We start from the raw sequence: 22,189 nt of genomic DNA on the forward strand, positions 1-22,189 counted from the left end.
AAAGGGACTCTTCTCTGTTGTGCCCTTGAGCAAGGCCCTTAACCTGCAATTGCGGAGCGCTTTGAGTAGTGAGAAAAGCGCTATATAAATGCAAAGTATTTATTCTGTGGTTACTAGGACTGTCAAATTCGCTTAAAATTAACTCACTACTTTTTCATTTTTGATGAAGCACTTGAGTGATGCAACATTGCTTAAGCCACAGCTTTAACAAATATGGCACTTGAAGATGTAGATCATCACAATTACTGTGCTCTCCTGCACAAAAAGCAACATTATTATCTGAGAAATATGCTTCTTATGGTATGAATGTCCTTATGCAATTCTTTTGCTGTCCATAAATTAAACTGAGCTTCTTTCCCCTTTTGCAGTAAAGGGGGTCTGGATTGGAGCAGGTCAGGATTAGTGTGATACCTAGAGTGCCAGAGATTTATACAAGTCTGTTCTTGGAAGAACTGTGTATCGAAGAGCAGAGAATTGGACGACTTCCATTAGGGTGGGGGGTTTGTGGTGTGTTGCTGGTTTTGTCTCTGAAAGCAGAATAAGCACTTGGTCAACCAGTCCTTTCCATGAGTGACTAAGGGAATCCTGTTTAGATGCCAGACTTTTAAGATTGGTAAACTTCTCTTGAGTAGTTCAAATGGGATGAGAAGTGTCCTCACGCTCTTGATCAAACTCCATTGATAAGAACTCTGCTGCTCCTGCAAGGAACTGACCGATAGGCAGAGCAGCTGATCCTTTAGATCGGAGATCTCAAACTCCAGTTCTGGAGGACTGCAGTGGCTGCAGGTTTTCATTCTAACCCTTTTCTTAATTAGTGACTTGTTTTTGCTGCTACTACTTTTGAATGAATTATTAATTGACTTAAGATTTTGTTCGCCAGAATTTATTTGGCATTCCTCTGAATTGCTTTGTTTCCTTTAAACAGAAATGTGAAGTGAGTGAGCCAACTAAGTCGGGTCCTCCAACTCCAGTGAATTTCAATCCAACCAGTTGCTTAATTAGGCAGTCTTGTTAATTAAACCTGTTCTTTAATTCCATGGCTTATTGCTGCTCTCACTGAGAAATAGCATAAATTTTCAAAATTTGATTTTTCTTTTCTTTTCTAAGAGCACTGTTAAAATGTTCTGGATCTGAGCAAATCAACATTTTAGATATTGTATGATGGTCACGGTTTGCTGGTCATGTTTTGGTTAATTTTTGTATCTGTTTGGCTGCTAATTAAGGAAAAAATAATTATTGCGTCTGACTCTTCAAGATCAAGTCAATTACAATTCAAAAAGTAAATTAGCAGCAAGAACAGATCACTAAGAAAAGGGTTAGAATGAAGACCAGCAACCACTGCGGCCCTCCGGGACTGGTGTTTGCGATCCTTGCTTTATCTGCACACAACACAACTATACTTGGTGCAGCAGTGACTCGGAATTCTGCTTTACCTGTGTGATGTTGCATCTACACACTCAGACTGGAAATTTCGCAACAGACTGTCTTTTAAACAGCCTGTTGCAGAGTTCCTGAGACATGGCACAGAAAGTGTAGGAGGGACATTGTGGTGTGGGTGTTTTTTTTTTTCCTTCCCCCACTTCCCATCAGTCTTCCATGGCCATTTTTGGTCTAAAATGATAGAGATTTTCATTTCTTTAAAAGGAGAATAATTTGACATGATCTATGAATGTTTGTCTGGGACCACAAAAAGTTGTTCTAAAAATTTCATTACTTCATTATTTGCTATAATGGGATTTAACCTATTCACTTTTTACATGTCGTAGGGAGATGCATTTGTTTCAGTCTTTTCTAAAACTTTTTTAAATTGGCAGGTATTCCACGTACCTCTGGAGGAGCGCAAGTACAAAGATATGAACCAGTTTGGGGAAGGAGACCAAGCAAAGATCTGTGTGGACATCATGCACAAAACTGGAGCCCATTTAGAGCTTTCCCTTGCTAAAGATCAAGGCCTTTCCATCATGGTGTCTGGGAAGCTGGAAGCAGTCATGAAGGCCCGTAAAGAAATAGTTTCTCGGTTACAGACTCAGGTAAACAGTCTCCTCCTTTTCAAGGTTTTTGTAAAGTGATGCTCTTTGCAAGAGCAAAATATGTAAGGGGCGGAGGTTAAAATTGTTTATAATGGCGCTTTCACATGCTCAAGACACTTAGACATATTGAAGTAACAAATGTGTGACAGATTATGATGCACAGGTTTTATCCAAAAGTAGGTGGTACAGGGGAGATGGATCAGGAGAATGTGCACCATTGAAAGCAGGATAAATGGGGAGTTGAATCATGTAATGCTGAGAAGCCTGCTGAGGTCATTTGTGCAACTGGAACAATTTTTGAGAATGACTTGCTAATGAGGCATTGTTTTTGGATGTGGTGAACATCTGACCAACAGAAGCCCTATACAGTATATAAATTGAAGTGTGATCCTCTAACACCAGATGTTGCATATGGTTGAATAGTGTTGAGTATTTATGGTATTCAGTAATGTGTAACTCAATGTTTCAGTATTCTGTGCTGCCAGAATTCTTTAGTTGTCTATTCAGTGTTTAAGAATTATTTTCTACTTTGTGCAGGCATCTGCAACAGTGGCAATTCCTAAAGAGCATCACCGCTTTGTTATTGGGAAGCATGGAGAGAAGCTGCAGGAGCTAGAGTTAAAAACTGCAACCAAGATCCAGATTCCACGGCCTGATGATTCCAGTAACCAAATTAAGATATCTGGCACCAAAGAAGGCATTGAAAAAGCCAAGCACGAAATTCTCTTGATCTCCGCAGAGCAGGTAACTTTTGGTTTTCTTGGAACTAAACCTAGATTAAATCTATAATACAAACAATTAAACTTTTTTTACATGACCATGTCATTTTTGGTGTGTGGTTTCCCACTAAACTATACAACTGTCTAAAAAGTGTGTGGGTTTTTTTTTTTTTTTAATCAGTTTATTCATACTTTTAAACCAGCGGTTCTGTACCGCCCTTGAGAATTGGGAGTGCTTCAAAGTATACTACCATTAATTCACTTTAGGTTTTAAGATTCTAATTTCATCCAATAAATTACTGAAGGTAATTTTCTTTATCATTCACTCCCCAATAATGAGCCTGGGGCTAACAAGGTATTAGAGCTTTTGTGGTTTTCTCAGTTTTTCATATTTATATCTAATTTTTATTAACCTATAGTATGGTTTGGTATAGAATAAAAAAATAAATAAATAAATTCAAACACAGTTCAGAGCTTAAAGGGTTTCCCCCAGGGTGGTAATAGAATTTTATTGGCTTTGGAGGATATCAGCGTAGTGTTTATGAACAATATGTTCTTTGTAAACTATATGATTTCTTACCTTGTGTAAATAATGTTTCATTTCTGTTGCGGATTCAAGCCAGGATCCTCTCCACATGTAACATTTTGTGAGCTATGCACATTTAACATAGTGAGCTGCTGCTATTTATTACTATTTTATATAATGAAAACATACATTTGATTTGTGTAACACCTGGTGTAAATTTTTGTACTTGTAAAATATCTCTGAAGAGATGTAAGCAGATACAGACGCTAGTGAATTGTCGTTTTGGTATTGTCACTCGTTTTACTTTTGAATAAAAGCACATTTGTTTTGTTATACCTTTTGCAAAAGTGTTTATTTCAGTAACCACTTGAATGACCTCAAATCTCTCTGCCTCTCGCACATGCGCGCGCGCGCGTACACACACACCCATGTATGAAAACCATCTTTTGAAAACTGTTATTTGATGTGTATTTGTGTATATAACACACCTCTGATCTTTCCCAGTCTCCAATATGGTGCATGGCACTAAGAATGCAGACGGACTTACTTTTTCGGCGCATACACAGCCAGCTTTGTACTGCCAGATCTAAATGCTAGCACGGAGAATTGCTTGCTTACTGAAGTGAGTTTAGCTGCAGGTGGAACTTCCCATCCCACTGTATTTATGGTGCCAATAAGTTGTTGCAGTGCAGCAGTTTATTAGCCAGCAAAAGTGACATCAAGTTGTCTGTTACAGTTCTGCCTTTGGTCATAAAGCTTATGGAGAGGTTTCTGGACAGTCTTGGAAAGTCTTTCTCCTGTTGGGTAACACTCTTCCTGAACAAGTGGCATTGTCCATGTACTTTGTCTCAATCTGCCACAATCTAAAACTTCATGCCAAATTTGTCGGGCATGGTTGAGATGTATTGCAAGAAAGACCAACTGACCTTGGTTGGAAACAGTTGCTCATCAACAGTAATGTTGCCCTAGGTTGTAACTCAAAACAGTTTTCAACAAAACATTGCTAGATGTCAGATAACAGCAAATCTGTGTTGCACTTTCTGCGCAGGTGTCTTTGTTAAAGTGGAAATGCTGCATGATAAATACTGGTCATGGGGCATCGTATCCACTTACCAGTACAACACACAGTTCTGACCAGGCATCAACCACGATGTGGTCATCGCTGCACTTGTGAAAAGAATGGAAATAAACGCCATCCATTTGGAGAGGGAGAGGCAAGTTTGTTGTACCATGCGAATGAGAATAAATCTGAAAGCTAACTTTTGCAAGCGGCAAAAATTTACACTGGGTGTAAATCAAATGTGTTATGTAAAAGTAATAGCTCACTATTCAAAACGGTAAATGTGGGAAGGACACATTGACAGCAACATGTAAATTTAAATTTTTTTTTCTACGGTTATATTGAATAAAAGCACACTTATACCTTTTGTGAAAGTGTTTGATATTTGGACTTCAGTCTTCACACATTACACTTCATGTCAGCATTTTTTTTTTTTTTTTTGCATTACTGTAACATGAAAAACATTGTGTTCAGCATTTCTTGCCTTGCATTTCCTGTCATTCTACATATACACAAATTGTTAGACCCAGAACACATGAAATATGTATTCCAAACAACGATATGTTTACCCTATACAATTCCAGACACCTAACTCCTCCTCCTAGGTAAAGGGACTTCAGCTGGGAAAATTTTTATCTGACTTGACTTCAGCTGTCTCTGTGGGAGTTGGGATAGAAGGCTGCCAGTGCTGATTGACACACTTGTAAAACAAAGATGCTGATGAAGAGGTGTGAGGTAATTTTAAGGTGGCTCGACATTCCAAACCTTTTCATAAGCTTCAGGAATTCTAGTGTTTTTAAAGATGGTTTTTGCAACACCAGTCAGATTTGTGACCTGCTCTGCTATTGGATTGAATTAGTGAATCAATACGATGATATAGTTTAACACTTGCGGAGAGTATGTAATGGACCACTTGGAAATTTGGTTTCCACATTGCTTTTTTCACATTTCTTGTAACTTAATTTCAGATTATATCATCCATCCATCCATTTTCCAACCCGCTGAATCCAAACACAGGGTCACAGGGGTCTGCTGGAGCCAATCCCAGGCAACACAGGGCACAAGGCAGGAACCAATCCCAGGCAGGGTGCCAACCCACCGCAGGGGACACACGCACACACTAGGGCCAATTTAGAATCGCCAATCCACCTAACCTGCATGTCTTTAGACTGTGGGAGGAAACCGGAGCACCCGGAGGAAACCCACGCAGACACGGGGAGAACATGCAAACTCCACACAGGGAGGACCTGGGAAGCGAGCCCGAGTCTCCTAACTGCAAGGCAGCAGCGCTACCACTGCGCCACCGTGCCGCCCCTGATTATATCAGAATTCCCATAAAATTGCCATTCTATGTTCAAGGTGCCTTATTTAACCGATAAGACTTTGCTATTGCTTATGCCTGTGGAGTAATTTTAATTTGGACAGCATAGTTACTCCTAACTGGAGTCTTTGTTACATTTGCTCTGTACCATCCAAAAGTGTTTGCTCTCACCATGTTTGACACATTTTAGATTCTATAGTAATGATCATTAGTTTCATTTTTAAAAGCACAGCAAATAAGTGTTTGGTGTTCAATTTCAGCAATGAAGTATTCTGTTCAGTATATAGCACCGCAAACTGTGCCCCTCCAAGGTTAATTTGGAGGGTTTAGTTAAGTGATGTACACTGAATTTTGGTTTCCTTTTAAATTACATACAGTATTGACGGGCCACACATCTAAATGGCACATGAAATGAATTGAATGTTTTAATAGGCGCTTACAATTGTAACAAAATTCTGTATTGCCTTTTGATATAATAGTGTGTAAAGGTCTTGGATACAGCTACCCTGCTGGGATTTTCAATTTGCATTGGAGATGCATTCCAAAAAAGTGAAATCTACAAAAATGTAAATACTGGAAAAAAGTGGATTAATGCATTACATATGGCTTAGCTGGATTTGCCTGCAGAACTCCACACGCTGAGTAAACGGATCTGTGCGAGTAGTGCCACAGCCAACAAAATTTGTAGGATAAATATAATCGAAGGGTAAATGCAAAGTGCCTCTATTCACTTTGCTCACTGTTCCCAACTATTGTGTGTTCCTCACATTCCATTGCTGTAGATGACCAAGGAATCTGTTGTCCTCTTCTGTTGAATGGTTTCATATTCTACCTTCTACTCATTTAATTTCTGCTTAATTTAAAAATCTATAGTAGGCTTGATGAAAGTTCCTCTGAGAACATGGTCTTCCACTCAAAGTGGGTATGGTTTTTTTTTTGTTTTTTTTCTCCCCTCCTACCCCTAGACTGCATTGTCCTGTATGGTGTTTTTGCAATATCCTCATGACTTTTTTTTTTTTTTTTTTTTTTTTGGTTGTATTCAAGTTAATCAGTCTGAATTATGAGGTGCAATTTATTTTTACAAAGTAGTCACAAATGTGTTTAACGTTTAACAATGGCCATAGATTTAAAAATTGTAAAACCTTAAGGAACATTAATTTAAGAGAGTACCTTTTTATAGCTTGTTAGCAACACCTGCAGATGAAAGGGTAGGGCTGCTGCGTGAAATGGAAGTATTTTGAGGTATATTGGTTTGAGTTTGAAAAGTTGGTATAAGGGAAGAGGGAGGTGTGGATATTTGTATTCTAACCCCCTTAGTAACAATCCTACAGAAAGTGGTTTAAACTTGGTTATGCACAAACCGCCTCAGTCTTTTTTGTATACTGTTTTAACTTCTTTGAACAGGAGTAAGGGTTGTGTGGGTGTGTTTTTTTTTTTTTTTTTTTTTTTTTTTTTTTTTTTTTTTTTTTATATATATATATAAATGGTGCTAGGCCCAACCCCCAAAAAAATCCAGTATCCAGTTGAATATTCAGGTAAAATTTTACAGTTGACATCTCAATCTTTTTAGCAATAACAAATACATCCTTTCTAAGGTCAGTTGTAAAAATGGAAGAAATTCAGTCTTTATTGTGCAGCTATTTCAGTAAAGTGGTCTGGCAGCAGTAGAACATTCATGTTTTGTTTGTGAATTATAAATTTGTAGGGTGTGGGTTTTTATTTATATATTTATTCTACTTTCTCTTGATGGGGAAAAATTGACTTGTATACAATGTCTTTTAGGATAAAAGGGCTGTGGAACGTGTAACTGTGGAAAAGATCTACCATCCATTTATTGCTGGGGCATTTAACAAGACGGTAAATGAAATGATGCAGGAGACGGGAGCTAGAATCAACATACCACCACCCAGCATTAATAAGACTGAGATTGTAATCACTGGGGAGAAGGACCAAGTACTCCAAGCAGTGAATCTTATAAAGAAGATTTATGAGGAAAAGGTGAGGGCTGTGTGTGGATATTGACAACACTTGGCTGAATTAGTTGATTTGGGTAATGTATGTTTCTGTTCCTGAAACTGAAATACAGGTAAAATTCTGTTATTATGAACTCCCAGGGACCTAAAAAATTTAGCTGTAATGAGATTCTGTATTTACTATAGTGCTTTCTTTAACTTGTATCCAGGTGTTTGTAATCATTTCAATAGCTTCTTTCTTGTTACTTTTAATCTCCTCCTGCCTACAAGTTATGCTGACGAGAATTTTTCTCAGCATTTCCTTGCGATAATTCATTTTATATAGCGCTTTTCTCAGTACTCCAAGCGCTATCCACACAGGGAGGAACTGGGAAGCGAACCCACAATCTTCGAGTCTCCTTACTGCAAAGCAGCAGCAGCACTACCACTGCGCCACCTGTGAGACGTAATACACTTTCAGGGTGTGAATGATGCCCAAATCCAGTGGCTGAAGCGCTGCTGTGCAATTGGGTGGGAGGTATTCAAAGTGATCATCATCTGAATGTGGAAGCATGTTGTGGGCAGCACAGTTATCGGTCAGGAGCCAAATCATTTCTTCATATTGTGAGGTTTCTGAACTCTTGAGGCACCCCATTTTCCCTCCCAATGGGAATGACACGCTGAAGAGCGATTGCAGCATCTGTGGAAGATTGTCCGTTGCTGGGGCAGGGCAATAGGAGGCTCACGTTGCTGCAGTGAAGCGCTACAGAAGCAAATCATAAGAGAGGGGTCACGCTACAAGTCCCTGTCTTGCACCCCAAAACACAAGGCTTAGTCTCAGTACTTTAGCAAAACCAGCTTTGTTTAGCTTGAAACAGGAACGGCAGTTATTTATTGTAGCGTGATCTGCCACTCAGCTATACACAGACATAGCAGTCGGGCAGGGTCGTGCAGGTCAGGATCAAGTAATCCTGCTATCTGCATTTACAATTTACGTGTTCCTAACCTTGCATCACCCATCGATCTTTTCTGTTCTTTTTGGTGGAGAGACGCAGCATATCTGTGCGCCTGTTATTGCCCCGTACAGACGCGGAGATTGCACTTCGGGATGCTCTTCGGCTTGCTGTCTAGTTTGGGGAGGTCCCAAGAGTTTACAAACCTCATGTTTTCTTGAATGAGTGCCGCATTAATTGGAATGTTTCTTGAACGAGCATCACTGAACCACATAGAAATGGCTTTTTCAACGTCTTCAAATGCAGCAGTTCATACGTTTTGTAACCCGAGATTTTTCTACTTTTTTTGCTCTTTCAAGAAAGTTGTGATGGCGAAATTCTGAATTCATTGGCAACGTCTTTTTTTTGTTTTTTGCTGCAAACTTTTTTTTTTTTTTTTTTTTTCTCCAATATGAACTGTTATTGTTTTTCCGTGTCTGCCGTTTCTGTAGGAGGGCGACAGTGAGTTAAATTCCAATGGATGTTTTTCAAATGTTGACGAGCAATAAGTAAAAGGTATCACTGAAAAAAACAGTACGAGGAAAGTTCGAAGGGGAGGGGTAGGGGAGGATTTTCTGTTTGGGGATCATTGTGCACAACTGAGCTGCGGCCACAGAACGAACTGCTCTGTGGATGATTCAGATTTCTATAGACTTGTCATATGGGGAAGCGGTCAGGACCATAAAAATACAATGAAATTTTCATTACAACGAAGTAAAGATATTCGTTGTAATGGAATTTTACCTGTATAGCATTATGGTCTGCTTTTCAAGGGATCCTTTAAAAATGCCGAGTACTTCATGTATATGACAGTTTGTCAAGCTTAAGTATAATGAAAATCTGAGAGGATACTTTCCATGCTTTCATATAAATCAGATCTGTCTTTGAATTATCTTGCTCCAGGTTTGATTTAGCTTGGCTCTTATGTGCTGCATGATGTATTGCTTTGTATTCTAATCTTGAACATTAAATATTGCAAAATCAGATTGTGCATTTAAGTTATGGGACTTGAAGGTAAAGGTGATACTTGTAAAGATGGTCTTCTCCTTAAGTTCCACTGGATTGCAAATCTGTATGTAAACCTTCTACTTGCAGAAGAAGAATGTAACTACCATTGCTGTTGAAGTGAAGAAGTCTCAGCATAAATATGTGATTGGTCCAAAAGGAAATTCCCTGCAGGAGATTCTAGACAAGACGGGTGTTTCGGTCGAAATCCCACCTACAGACAGCAGCTTGGAAACTGTTCTTCTCAGAGGAGAACCTGATCGGCTGGGACAAGCTTTGACAGAGGTCTATGCAAAGGTATGTCAGTAATGCCAGAAATACTTCAGCTATAAACAAAGCTTTGCTGCTAATTTGAATGTTTCAGGTCAAGGGTCAGCAAACTGCAGCTGTGTGTGCATGTGGCTGTTTAAATTAAATGATAAAGAATAAAATTTTAAATTCAAACTCACACACAATGAGTTAAGCTACATTCGCATTATTTTAGAATATAATTATCAGCAGGACCTACAATAGAATGAAACATGCCTGACGCCTATGCTAGAGTTGAGCGCGCATGTTTATTCCCACGTAGTTTCTGCAATTGCACAAACATACTGTATGGACAATAAGGAATGCCAGTGCAGAATGAAAGATGGGTAGTACACTGACGTAGGACCACGTGATTGTTAATCAGTTACAAATTCCTTAGCCTTGCAAACTTTCAGTCTCTACTGTACTTGGTTTTTCTAAATCGTAATTTGTATTCGTATTCTTGTTGTTCTGTGCGTCCAGCAGTTTGATTTTACTGTTGAACTATTGTACACAAATTCTAGTATCCAAGGCATTTTGGCCTTTATTTTATATCGTGCATATGGAAAGTCGCTGCACATTTTAACTATCTGTTCTAATTGCACAGCAGCTTTACCAAGTATCTGTATAGAGAAACTGGTTTTAATGTTTTCAAGCCCCATCTCAATATGGCTACAAAAAAACAATGAAAGATGAACATCACAAATTCAAAAGTGAATACAGTCATTTGCATTCATCACATACTCAAATGGCCTTCCAACATGCGTTATCTGTAAAGAAAAAACTGGCAGATAAGTCAAATTTAGAAAGACACTTTGGGATAAAACATACATCATTTGTCAGTAAATATCCTGTCTGATATGTGAAAGAAAGCAGTTGAACTTCAGAAAAATTTTCAAAACTCAATTTTTGTATTTAATACTTGGTTGTAGTTAACATACATGTAAATGTTGTAAACTTCATGAGCCAGGGAAACCTTTTACAGATGGAGAGTACATCAAAAGTTGTTTTGTTAATGCATCTAAAGAACTCCTGTTTCGTTATTTAAAAAAAAAACTATATATATATATATATATATATATACACACACACACACAGTGGTGTGAAAAACTATTTGCCCCCTTCCTGATTTCTTATTCTTTTGCATGTTTGTCACACAAAATGTTTCTGATCATCAAACACATTTAACCATTAGTCAAATATAACACAAGTAAACACAAAATGCAGTTTTTAAATGATGGTTTTTATTATTTAGGGAGAAAAAAAATCCAAACCTACATGGCCCTGTGTGAAAAAGTAATTGCCCCCTTGTTAAAAAATAACCTAACTGTGGTGTATCACACCTGAGTTCAATTTCCGTAGCCACCCCCAGGCCTGATTACTGCCACACCTGTTTCAATCAAGAAATCACTTAAATAGGAGCTGCCTGACACAGAGAAGTAGACCAAAAGCACCTCAAAAGCTAGACATCATGCCAAGATCCAAAGAAATTCAGGAACAAATGAGAACAGAAGTAATTGAGATCTATCAGTCTGGTAAAGGTTATAAAGCCATTTCTAAAGCTTTGGGACTCCAGCGAACCACAGTGAGAGCCATTATCCACAAATGGCAAAAACATGGAACAGTGGTGAACCTTCCCAGGAGTGGCCGGCCGACCAAAATTACCCCAAGAGCACAGAGACGACTCATCCGAGAGGTCACAAAAGACCCCAGGACAACGTCTAAAGAACTGCAGGCCTCACTTGCCTCAATTAAGGTCAGTGTTCACGACTCCACCATAAGAAAGAGACTGGGCAAAAACGGCCTGCATGGCAGATTTCCAAGACGCAAACCACTGTTAAGCAAAAAGAACATTAGGGCTCGTCTCAATTTTGCTAAGAAACATCTCAATGATTGCCAAGACTTTTGGGAAAATACCTTGTGGACTGATGAGTCAAAAGTTGAACTTTTTGGAAGGCAAATGTCCCGTTACATCTGGCGTAAAAGGAACACAGCATTTCAGAAAAAGAACATCATACCAACAGTAAAATATGGTGGTGGTAGTGTGATGGTCTGGGGTTGTTTTGCTGCTTCAGGACCTGGAAGGCTTGCTGTGATAGATGGAACCATGAATTCTACTGTCTACCAAAAAATCCTGAAGGAGAATGTCCGGCCATCTGTTCGTCAACTCAAGCTGAAGCGATCTTGGGTGCTGCAACAGGACAATGACCCAAAACACACCAGCAAATCCACCTCTGAATGGCTGAAGAAAAACAAAATGAAGACTTTGGAGTGGCCTAGTCAAAGTCCTGACCTGAATCCAATTGAGATGCTATGGCATGACCTTAAAAAGGCGGTTCATGCTAGAAAACCCTCAAATAAAGCTGAATTACAACAATTTTGCAAAGATGAGTGGGCCAAAATTCCTCCAGAGCGCTGTAAAAGACTCATTGCAAGTTATCGCAAACGCTTGATTGCAGTTATTGCTGCTAAGGGTGGCCCAACCAGTTATTAGGTTCAGGGGGCAATTACTTTTTCACACAGGGCCATGTAGGTTTGGATTTTTTTTTCTCCATAAATAATAAAAACCACCATTTACAAACTGCATTTTGTGTTTACTTGTGTTGTATTTGACTAATGGTTAAATGTGTTTGATCAGAAACATTTTGTGTGACAAACATGCAAAAGAATAAGAAATCAGGACGGGGGCAAATAGTTTTTCACACCACTGTATGTGTATATATATATATATATATATATATATATATATATATATATATGTATATGTGTGTGTGTGTGTGTGTGTGTATATATATAATATATATATACACACACACACACAAACATAACATTATCTGCTAAAACAATGAGAGAATGGTTAAAATACCCTCAAACGTGACTGAAGATATTAAATCAGCTTTCTACCTATCAGTTGTGGTAGAAGTCTTGCGACATTCAAGATACAGCCCAAGATACCCTTTTTGTATGCTATTTCATCAGAGGGTCCTAAAGAACTTCCAGCTGCTTGGATGAGCAGTGAAACGTATCTACCCAACAACAAGAAAAGTCCAGTTGTCATGACTTGACTACCAGATAAGCTTTACCATAGTCAATGTAAAGAGCTTTTTAGTGAAATGCACAGTGAATATTTAAATATTTTCCTCTTTAACAAAGTGTATTGGCTTTCAAGAGGTCATATGTTGAATCGATTTCTCCTGTTTAAAAGAGATCAAACTATTCAATAACAAAGGTGTGCAATATCCTTCGGATTCAGGAGGAACAGTGTGGTTTTCGTCCTGGTCGCGGAACAGTGGACCAGCTCTATACCCTTAGCAGGGTCCTGGAGGGTGCATGGGAGTTTGCCCAAACAGTCTACATGTGTTTTGTGGACTTGGAAAAGGCATTCGACTGTGTCCCTCAGGGAATCCTGTGGGGGGTACTCAGAGTATGGGGTACCGGCCCCCCTGATAAGGGCTGTTCGGTCCCTGTACGATCGGTGGCAGAGCTTGGTCCGCATTGCCGGCAGTAAGTTGAACCCGTTTCCAGTGAGAGTTGGACTCCGTCAGGGCTGCCCTTTGTCACCGATTCTGTTCATAACTTTTATGGACAGAATTTCTAGGCGCAGCCAGGGCGTTGAGGGGTCCGGTTTGGTGGGCTCAGGATTGGGTCACTGCTTTTTGCAGATGATGTTGTCCTGTTTGCTTCATCAGGCCGTGATCTTCAGCTCTCTCTGGATCGGTTCGCAGCCGAGTGTGAAGCGGCTGGGATGAGAATCAGCACCTCCAAATCCGAGACCATGGTCCTCAGCCGGAAAAGGGAGTGCCCTCTCAGGGTTGGTAGCGAGATCCTGCCCCAAGTGGAGGAGTTCAAGTACAGTGGTGTGAAAAACTATTTGCCCCCGTCCTGATTTCTTATTCTTTTGCATGTTTGTCACACAAAATGTTTCTGATCAAACACATTTAACCATTAGTCAAATACAACACAAGTAAACACAAAATGCAGTTTGTAAATGGTGGTTTTTATTATTTAGGGAGAAAAAAAAATCCAAACCTACATGGCCCTGTGTGAAAAAGTAATTGCCCCCTGAACCTAATAACTGGTTGGGCCACCCTTAGCAGCAATAACTGCAATCAAGCGTTTGCGATAACTTGCAATGAGTCTTTTACAGCGCTCTGGAGGAATTTTGGCCCACTCATCTTTGCAAAATTGTTGTAATTCAGCTTTATTTGAGGGTTTTCTAGCATGAACCGCCTTTTTAAGGTCATGCCATAGCATCTCAATTGGATTCAGGTCAGGACTTTGACTAGGCCACTCCAAAGTCTTCATTTTGTTTTTCTTCAGCCATTCAGAGGTGGATTTGCTGGTGTGTTTTGGGTCATTGTCCTGTTGCAGCACCCAAGATCGCTTCAGCTTGAGTTGACGAACAGATGGCCGGACATTCTCCTTCAGGATTTTTTGGTAGACAGTAGAATTCATGGTTCCATCTATCACAGCAAGCCTTCCAGGTCCTGAAGCAGCAAAACAACCCCAGACCATCACACTACCACCACCATATTTTACTGTTGGTATGATGATCTTTTTCTGAAATGCTGTGTTCCTTTTACGCCAGATGTAACGGGACATTTGCCTTCCAAAAAGTTCAACTTTTGACTCATCAGTCCACAAGGTATTTTCCCAAAAGTCTTGGCAATCATTGAGATGTTTCTTAGCAAAATTGAGACGAGCCCTAATGTTCTTTTTGCTTAACAGTGGTTTGCGTCTTGGAAATCTGCCATGCAGGCCGTTTTTGCCCAGTCTCTTTCTTATGGTGGAGTCGTGAACACTGACCTTAATTGAGGCAAGTGAGGCCTGCAGTTCTTTAGACGTTGTCCTGGGGTCTTTTGTGACCTCTCGGATGAGTCGTCTCTGTGCTCTTGGGGTAATTTTGGTCGGCCGGCCACTCCTGGGAAGGTTCACCACTGTTCCATGTTTTTGCCATTTGTGGATAATGGCTCTCACTGTGGTTCGCTGGAGTCCCAAAGCTTTAGAAATGGCTTTATAACCTTTACCAGACTGATAGATCTCAATTACTTCTGTTCTCATTTGTTCCTGAATTTCTTTGGATCTTGGCATGATGTCTAGCTTTTGAGGTGCTTTTGGTCTACTTCTCTGTGTCAGGCAGCTCCTAATTTAAGTGATTTCTTGATTGAAACAGGTGTGGCAGTAATCAGGCCTGGGGGTGGCTACGGAAATTGAACTCAGGTGTGATACACCACAGTTAGGTTATTTTTTAACAAGGGGGCAATTACTTTTTCACACAGGGCCATGTAGGTTTGGATTTTTTTTCTCCCTAAATAATAAAAACCATCATTTAAAAACTGCATTTTGTGTTTACTTGTGTTATATTTGACTAATGGTTAAATGTGTTTGATGATCAGAAACATTTTGTGTGACAAACATGCAAAAGAATAAGAAATCAGGAAGGGGGCAAATAGTTTTTCACACCACTGTATCTCGGAGTCTTGCTCATGAGTGAGGGAAGAATGGAGCGTGAGATCGACAGGCGGATCGGTGCGGCATCCGCAGTAATGCGGGCTCTGCATCGGTCTGTCGTGGTGAAAAAGGAGCTGAGCCGTAAGGCTCAGCTGTCAATTTACCAGTCGATCTATGTTCCTACCCTCACCTATGGTCATGAGCTATGGGTAGTGACCGAAAGAACGAGATCGCGAATACAAGCGGCTGAAATGAGTTTCCTCTGCAGGGTGTCTGGGCTTTCCCTTAAAGATAGGGTGAGAAGCTCTGTCATCCGTGAGGGGCTCAGAGTAGAGCCACTGCTCCTCCGCATCGAGAGGAGTCAGATGAGGTGGCTCGGGCATCTGACCAAGATCTCTCCTGGACGCCTCCCTGGTGAGGTGTTCCGGGCACGTCTAACCGGGAGGAGGCCCCGGGGAAGACCCAGGACACGCTGGAGGGACTATGTCTCTCGACTGGCCTGGGAACGCCTTGGGATTCTCCCGGAAGAGCTAGAAGAAGTGGCCGGGGAGAGGGAAGTCTGGGCATCTCTGCTCAAGCTGCTGCCCCCGCGACCCGACCTCTGATAAGCGGGAGACAATGGATGGATGGAGGGAATTGATTCTTTTGGCTAATGATGGAGGAGAAACTTTGATACGGTGACAAACTTGGAAAATGATTTAAAGAAAATGTCAATATAGAATAAGACAATTTTTAAAAATGAAAATCTATAGAGATTTCAGGACTTCAGATATTTTAAAGGGACTCTGGCTTTTATTAGATTCCCTCAATACCAATGTTAAGGAATTTAAAAATTTCTCCATTTTGTAATTGAAACCGCAGCTTTTGAAATGCAATGATTGGACTTGGCAAGTAAAGAGTTATGGAGCTCAAAATTTGCACATCTTGGTGCTGAAATTGAAAATATAGGCAAAGAAAAATGTAATTTGATTTCAAAGAACAGACTGCTGTAAATTACAGAAGACAATCTAAATGATTTTCAATACTTGGGATTTCCTGCTGGCTTCATACAAGTTGAAAAAAATGCATTTGGTGGTGTTGGTATCTTCGGCTCTACATATGTGAGTGAGCAAACCTATTTTCCAACATGAACCTTGAGAAACCAAATAACTGAACGTACTGTCGTGCCTAAAATTAAACGCCAGCTGCACCCCAGACATACTAGAACTTCCTAAGGAAATGCAGGCTCATTGCTCACATTCATTAGCTTCGTTGTATACTTGCGTTTGGCTCTTCAGCCTCAAGTTTGTTGACCCCTGGTTTAGGTTATACAATAACTAATTGGCTCTATTAAAATTCAATTTTAATACCCATTTTAAATGCTTTTGACATGACCTAACTGGTTGAAACTTCATATACCATTAATTGGAAGTGCACATACTATCATTGAGTATTTCTATCCTATCCATTCTATTTTATTAACCAGAGTTTTTTTTTTTTCTTCCCTTCCTAACACCATAACCAATAAAACCCCCCCCCCCCCCCCCCCCCCCCCCATGATGCAAGTAAGCTCCACAACAAAACTAAGGGAGTCTTTGTACTACCTAACATTCATTGGGTGTGGTGTGGGGTCTCTGTCTGTAGTTTATGTACTGATTTTCTTTTGCATAGCAGTGAATATGCACATAGATGGTACATGTCTTATTTCTGCACAGGATGTACAGTATTTGATTGCTTAACTGCTGTTAAATACGTTTTACTTGACAACCCTTAAAATACAAAATGTTAAGTATATGGAATTAAACCACACCACGGATGTACGTAAAATTTGGTGTACAGAGGCCTGTGAACTTTTAAATAAAATGCAGTCATCCATGGTATATGTGAGACATTAGTCTAACTCCTACACAAAAATGGCAACTTTTCAAACTTGAGTTGCCCTGGGACATGTTTTTTTGGATGTCTTTGCTTAAACTCTACTGGAACAAAGCTTTGCCCCTTTAAACTGGAAGTTTAGGAATCCAACACTAATTTAATTGCTACTGGAGTAGGTAAAATTGTGTGCATTATGTATACGAAGGTAATCAATCTAACTTAGCAGTGAAGAACAAACTTAAATGGAAACGTATAGTTAGAAATGTACTGTTTTTTATGGGCACAACTTTTTGTAATGCAAATTGTAAATATTTTACAGGCGAACAGTTATACTGTGGCTTCTGTCTCTGCTCCGTCCTGGCTGCATCGTTTTATTATTGGCAAGAAGGGGCAAAATCTGGCAAAGATCACTCAGCAGATGCCTAAAGTAAGGAAGCTTTTAGTTGTGAATATTTTTTTGCACATAATTTAACTGGCACAATTACTTTGGGAGAATGCAAACTCACAATCTTTTGTGATGATGCATTCACTCTGGTGTTGCTCTTCTCAGTAACACCTTCAAACATTCTAGGAAGTCTGTCCTTTTTGCTAATTGTGGTACAAGTGACAATTACAGATGTATTCTGTAATATTCAGTATTTAGGTCTGTTGTGTCCTCTATAGAATGACTGAGGCTGGCTCAAGGTGAGTTTGTTGTTTTTTTTTTTTTTTTTTTTTTTTTAAACTGCTGACAAAATAGGATATGGGTTTTTAAAGAATTGGTTGTATTGATAATAGTTCAACAAAATGGACATTTTTTTTAATACTTTTTTTCTTTGAAGGTGCATATAGAATTTACTGAGGGGGAGGATAAGATTACTTTGGAGGGTCCTACAAAAGAGACTCAACAAGTCCAAAGTCAGATTGGGGCCATCGTAAATGATCTGGTGAGTTGTTTGGTCAGTCTGACTGTAATCTTCGTACATGTAACTTCTTCACAATCCAGTGTATTTACGGAGTCTTTAAAACAGGATAATGACCCAAAGCACATTGCTAAACTTTCTCAGAAGGGAGAGCAAATATTTTCTACTTGATCTGTGTTGTGCAGCATTTGATCTTTTTGAACGCTTACTTTCATTTTGGTTTGCTTTGTATGTCTACCATATTTTTGGCTGGAAAGGTAATAACACAACACGGTTAGTCTTCTATTATAAAGAATACTTTTTTTTTTTTTTTTTTTTTTTTTTTTCTCCCCTGATTTGGCATGATGTATCTTGTTTTATAGATTAGCTGTAAAAATTTTATATATCTAGAAGAGATAAAATGTGCTTTAGTTTTTGGGGGCTGAATACTCCCACCCTCCACCCCAGGCAAAGCATAATGACCCATTCAATTTAAAGCCTTGTATTACTTTCTTGCCTTACTCAAAGGAAGTTGTCTTCAACTTGGTATTATCTAGTCAAACTGTTGCATCAATAAACGTTCTTCCTAAATTTCTCCATAGGTAAGCCGTATGGACTATACTGAGATTACTGTGGATCCAAAGTTCCATCGCCATCTCATTGGAAAGGGAGGCACCAACAGTAAGTAACTTTTTCACAGCAGTAAACCATGTTGGAGACGTTTTGAGTACTTTAAAACCACTGGCTTGTGTATAAGTACCCAGCTTTACATATTTGATCAGATTTAAAGTTTTTAATCAGTGTTTGTGCTTGAAATACATTGCACTCTCAAAACATCAAAGGTAAGTTTTGTATTTTAGTAACTACGGAAAGAGTTGCTTCAATTTAAGGAGTCCTAATGTTGCTTGCTAAATCAACATCACAAGGAGTGTTTTGAGTGATTAATTCACAGGCTGCATCTTTCCATTAAACTGATTTTCATTGAATCAGAAGGCTTTGGTCTATTAAACTACGAAGTACATTGAATGTTGAACTAAAGATTTTGATTTTAAGCAATTCATTAATTCTTTTTAAAACTAGTGTAGAATTTGATTATTCAGAGTAAAAAATGAGGGGTTAACAAGCATTCAAGCAGTGGTAGTTTATTTTTCAAGTTGTAAGTCCTGGTGGATTATTATGGGACTGTCGAAACCCTAAAACACTGTTAATTGATTAAAAATTTTTCCAACAAGGTCAAAATCCAATGTTTTTGAATGTCTGAATCTACTTACTAGTGACAAGTTAAGAGGGGTGGGTTTAGGGTGGGGGGTGTGTGCGCACACATGCGATCCACCCCAACAGGTGAGATGGTTTTACTTATACAGCCTTTTAATGTTTTAGTCAACAGAATTAAAGATCAGTACAAGGTTTTGGTCCGCATCCCTCCAGACAATGAGAAAAGCAATCTAATCCGTATTGAAGGTGATCCCCAAGGAGTGCAGGAGGCGAAGAAGGAGCTTCTTGAGCTGGCGTCCCGCATGGTAAGACTGTCCTAACTACCGTATTTTTCGGTCCTTAAGACACACCTAGGTTTAGAGGAGGGAGAACAAGAAGAAAATTCTGAACTAAATGGTGTACTAATTATAGCAGAACAATATTTCAACCATGTAAAGTCAACAGCGGTATCAAGAGCCATCATCACTGTCATAAACAAATGAGGAGAGACTAAGGTTCAAGCACTCCTAGTTTTCTGGAAACCAAGAACTCCTCATTGCTAGTGTCAATTTATAAAGCTCAGTTGCTCACAATCACTTTGCAGGAGCACGTACCTATCACGTGGCATAACCTATAGAAAGCCACCAGGTGACAAAGCACGTTTTGGACCAATTCTCTCTGAAGTTCTCGCCAGTCTAGTCCATCTCTATTTGTATGCCACAAAGCCCTTCATCTAGTCTTTTTTTTTTTTGTGGGTTTCCACTTTGAAAAACGAGAATGCGGTGCAAGCGCGGCCCATGATTCAAAAAATTGCTCTGCATACCTGTTTGTTTCGTCTGACAGTAGCTGAAAGGCAGCCACCAGAAAGAACAGCTTGAAGTAGTCAAGCGCTGGTAATTGGAGTCCAACAGCAAGTCGTGCTATCTTGTGAAGTCTGGTAGCCAGTTTGGCTCCCCCAGATCAATGTCTGGGTATTCCTCCCACACGAACGAGTGTCTTATGGAGCAAAAAATATGGTAGTCTTCAACTTTTTTGTTTTTATTATTCTTTAGCATTATAGAAATAAAAGCCTCCTTAACAAAGCAATGGTAATGTTAGCAAATTGAACCGTGCTGTATCAGTTGCCAGTTTCATTAGCTGTCTTGCATTAGCTATTAACATAATGCAAACTATGATTTATGCCAGTTATCCTGATTAAGGAGTGATTTAAGTTAGTCAGTTGACTTGAGTGGCCCATGGGTATGAGATTAAGCGTGTCCATCAAATCTCTATCTAACAGCATGTTTAAGTTAATTCAAAAAGAATTTCTATTTGTAAAATTTTAAAGTGGATTTGAATCGTGGGAAAAGCTAATTTTGATAAACCAAAGTGCTGTAGGACTTCCACAATCGATATAAGTAACTGATTAAGTACTTTTATCTAATTTTTCTTAATTGTCCCTGTCCATCACTCGTTTTGCATGCCAGCATATGCTGACTATGTAATATTTTTAACGGGGCTAATCATGGCAGCAGCTGCACCAGATGCAGGGTAAGAAGGCTGCTATAAATACTAGGCAAAAATTCTCCAAGGAAGTTATTGCCCCGAAAACCATGAGATTGGTTGGTCTGTAAAAAATAACAGATGGCCTTTGACGACTGCACTAGCTCAATGCAAGAACACCTGAAGAGGAAGCATGCTGAAGTATAGCAAATGAACAAGCTGGCAATATTGCAAGTAACATGACTGTCAGAACAAACATTACTATTTGAATTTACTGTAATTTGAATCCAAAAATGTTAAAGTACAAGTGCTGACATTTGTATTTTTTTAAGGTGCACTAATTTCAGCTTTGTTACTTGCTATACTATTTTTTTGTATTTTGCCAGCGCTTTGTATCACTTCCCCAGTAACCTTTTTTTAATTTCCAATTGTTAGCTTGGGTAGATTCTCTCTACCCCACAGTGCTCTGCTTTTTGGTTTAATGGGTGTAGTAACAGATTCGATGACCTTTTACAGTGCTCAAATATTGTGTTGCTCTTGATCCGGTTTTACACTAAAGTAACTTGTGCATGTAAAGTGTTTAAGTAGTCAAACTTTTTTGTATGAAATTCTAATTTCCAGTGCATCCGGAAAGTATTCAGTGCATCACTTTTTCCACATTTTATGTTACAGCCTTATTCCAAAATGGATTAAATTCATTTTTTGCCTCAGAATTCTACACAACACCCCATAATGACAACGTGAAAAGTTTACTTGAGGTTTTTGCAAATTTATTAAAAATAAAAAACTTGAGAAAGCACATGTACATAAGTATTCACAACCTTTGCCATTGAGCTCCGGTGCATCCTGTTTCCCCTGATTATCCTTGATGTTTCTGCAGCTTTAATTACAGTCCACCTGTGCTAAATTCAGTTGATTGGACCTGATTTGGAAAGGCACACACCTGTCTATACAAGGTCCCACAGTTGACAGTTCATGTCAGAACACACACCAAGCATGAAGTCAAAGGAATTGTCTATAGACCTCCGAGACAGGATTGTCTCGAGACACAAATCTGGGGAAGGTTACAGAAAAATTTCTGCTGCTCTCAAGGTCCCAATGAGCACAGTGGCCTCCATCATCCGTAAGTGGAAGTTCAAAACCACCAGGACTCTTCCTAGAGCTGGCCGGCCATCTAAACTGAGCGATCGGGGGAGAAGGGCCTTAGTCAGGGAGGTGACCAAGAACCTGATGGTCACCCTGTCAGAGCTCCAGAGGTCCTCCTGTGGAGAGAGATCCTTCCAGAAGGACAACCATCTCTGCAGCAATCCACCAATCAGGCCTGTATGGTAGAGTGGCCAGATGGAAGCCACTCCTTAGTAAAAGGCACATGGCAGCCCGCCTGGAGTTTACTAAAAGGCACCTGAAGGACTCTCTGACCATGAGAGAAAATTC

At 39.5% G+C, this 22,189-nt stretch overlaps 1 protein-coding gene across 2 annotated transcripts in view; it reads left to right on the forward strand.

The window, feature by feature from the left end:
• hdlbpa (high density lipoprotein binding protein a) overlaps positions 1-22,189 on the forward strand; it is a 64,752-nt gene that overhangs the window by 13,339 nt on the left and 29,224 nt on the right. For both annotated transcript variants that reach the window (XM_028794819.2, XM_028794820.2), the window contains exons 5-12: positions 1,815-2,030; positions 2,568-2,774; positions 7,439-7,654; positions 9,696-9,902; positions 17,518-17,625; positions 18,020-18,124; positions 18,682-18,760; positions 19,460-19,599. In XM_028794819.2, coding sequence (XP_028650652.1) covers positions 1,815-2,030; positions 2,568-2,774; positions 7,439-7,654; positions 9,696-9,902; positions 17,518-17,625; positions 18,020-18,124; positions 18,682-18,760; positions 19,460-19,599 — 1,278 coding nt within the window. The remainder of the gene's footprint in view (positions 1-1,814; positions 2,031-2,567; positions 2,775-7,438; positions 7,655-9,695; positions 9,903-17,517; positions 17,626-18,019; positions 18,125-18,681; positions 18,761-19,459; positions 19,600-22,189) is intronic.

This window comes from Erpetoichthys calabaricus, chromosome 2, assembly GCF_900747795.2.
Source record: "Erpetoichthys calabaricus chromosome 2, fErpCal1.3, whole genome shotgun sequence".
In the NCBI taxonomy this organism is placed as follows: domain Eukaryota; kingdom Metazoa; phylum Chordata; class Cladistia; order Polypteriformes; family Polypteridae; genus Erpetoichthys; species Erpetoichthys calabaricus.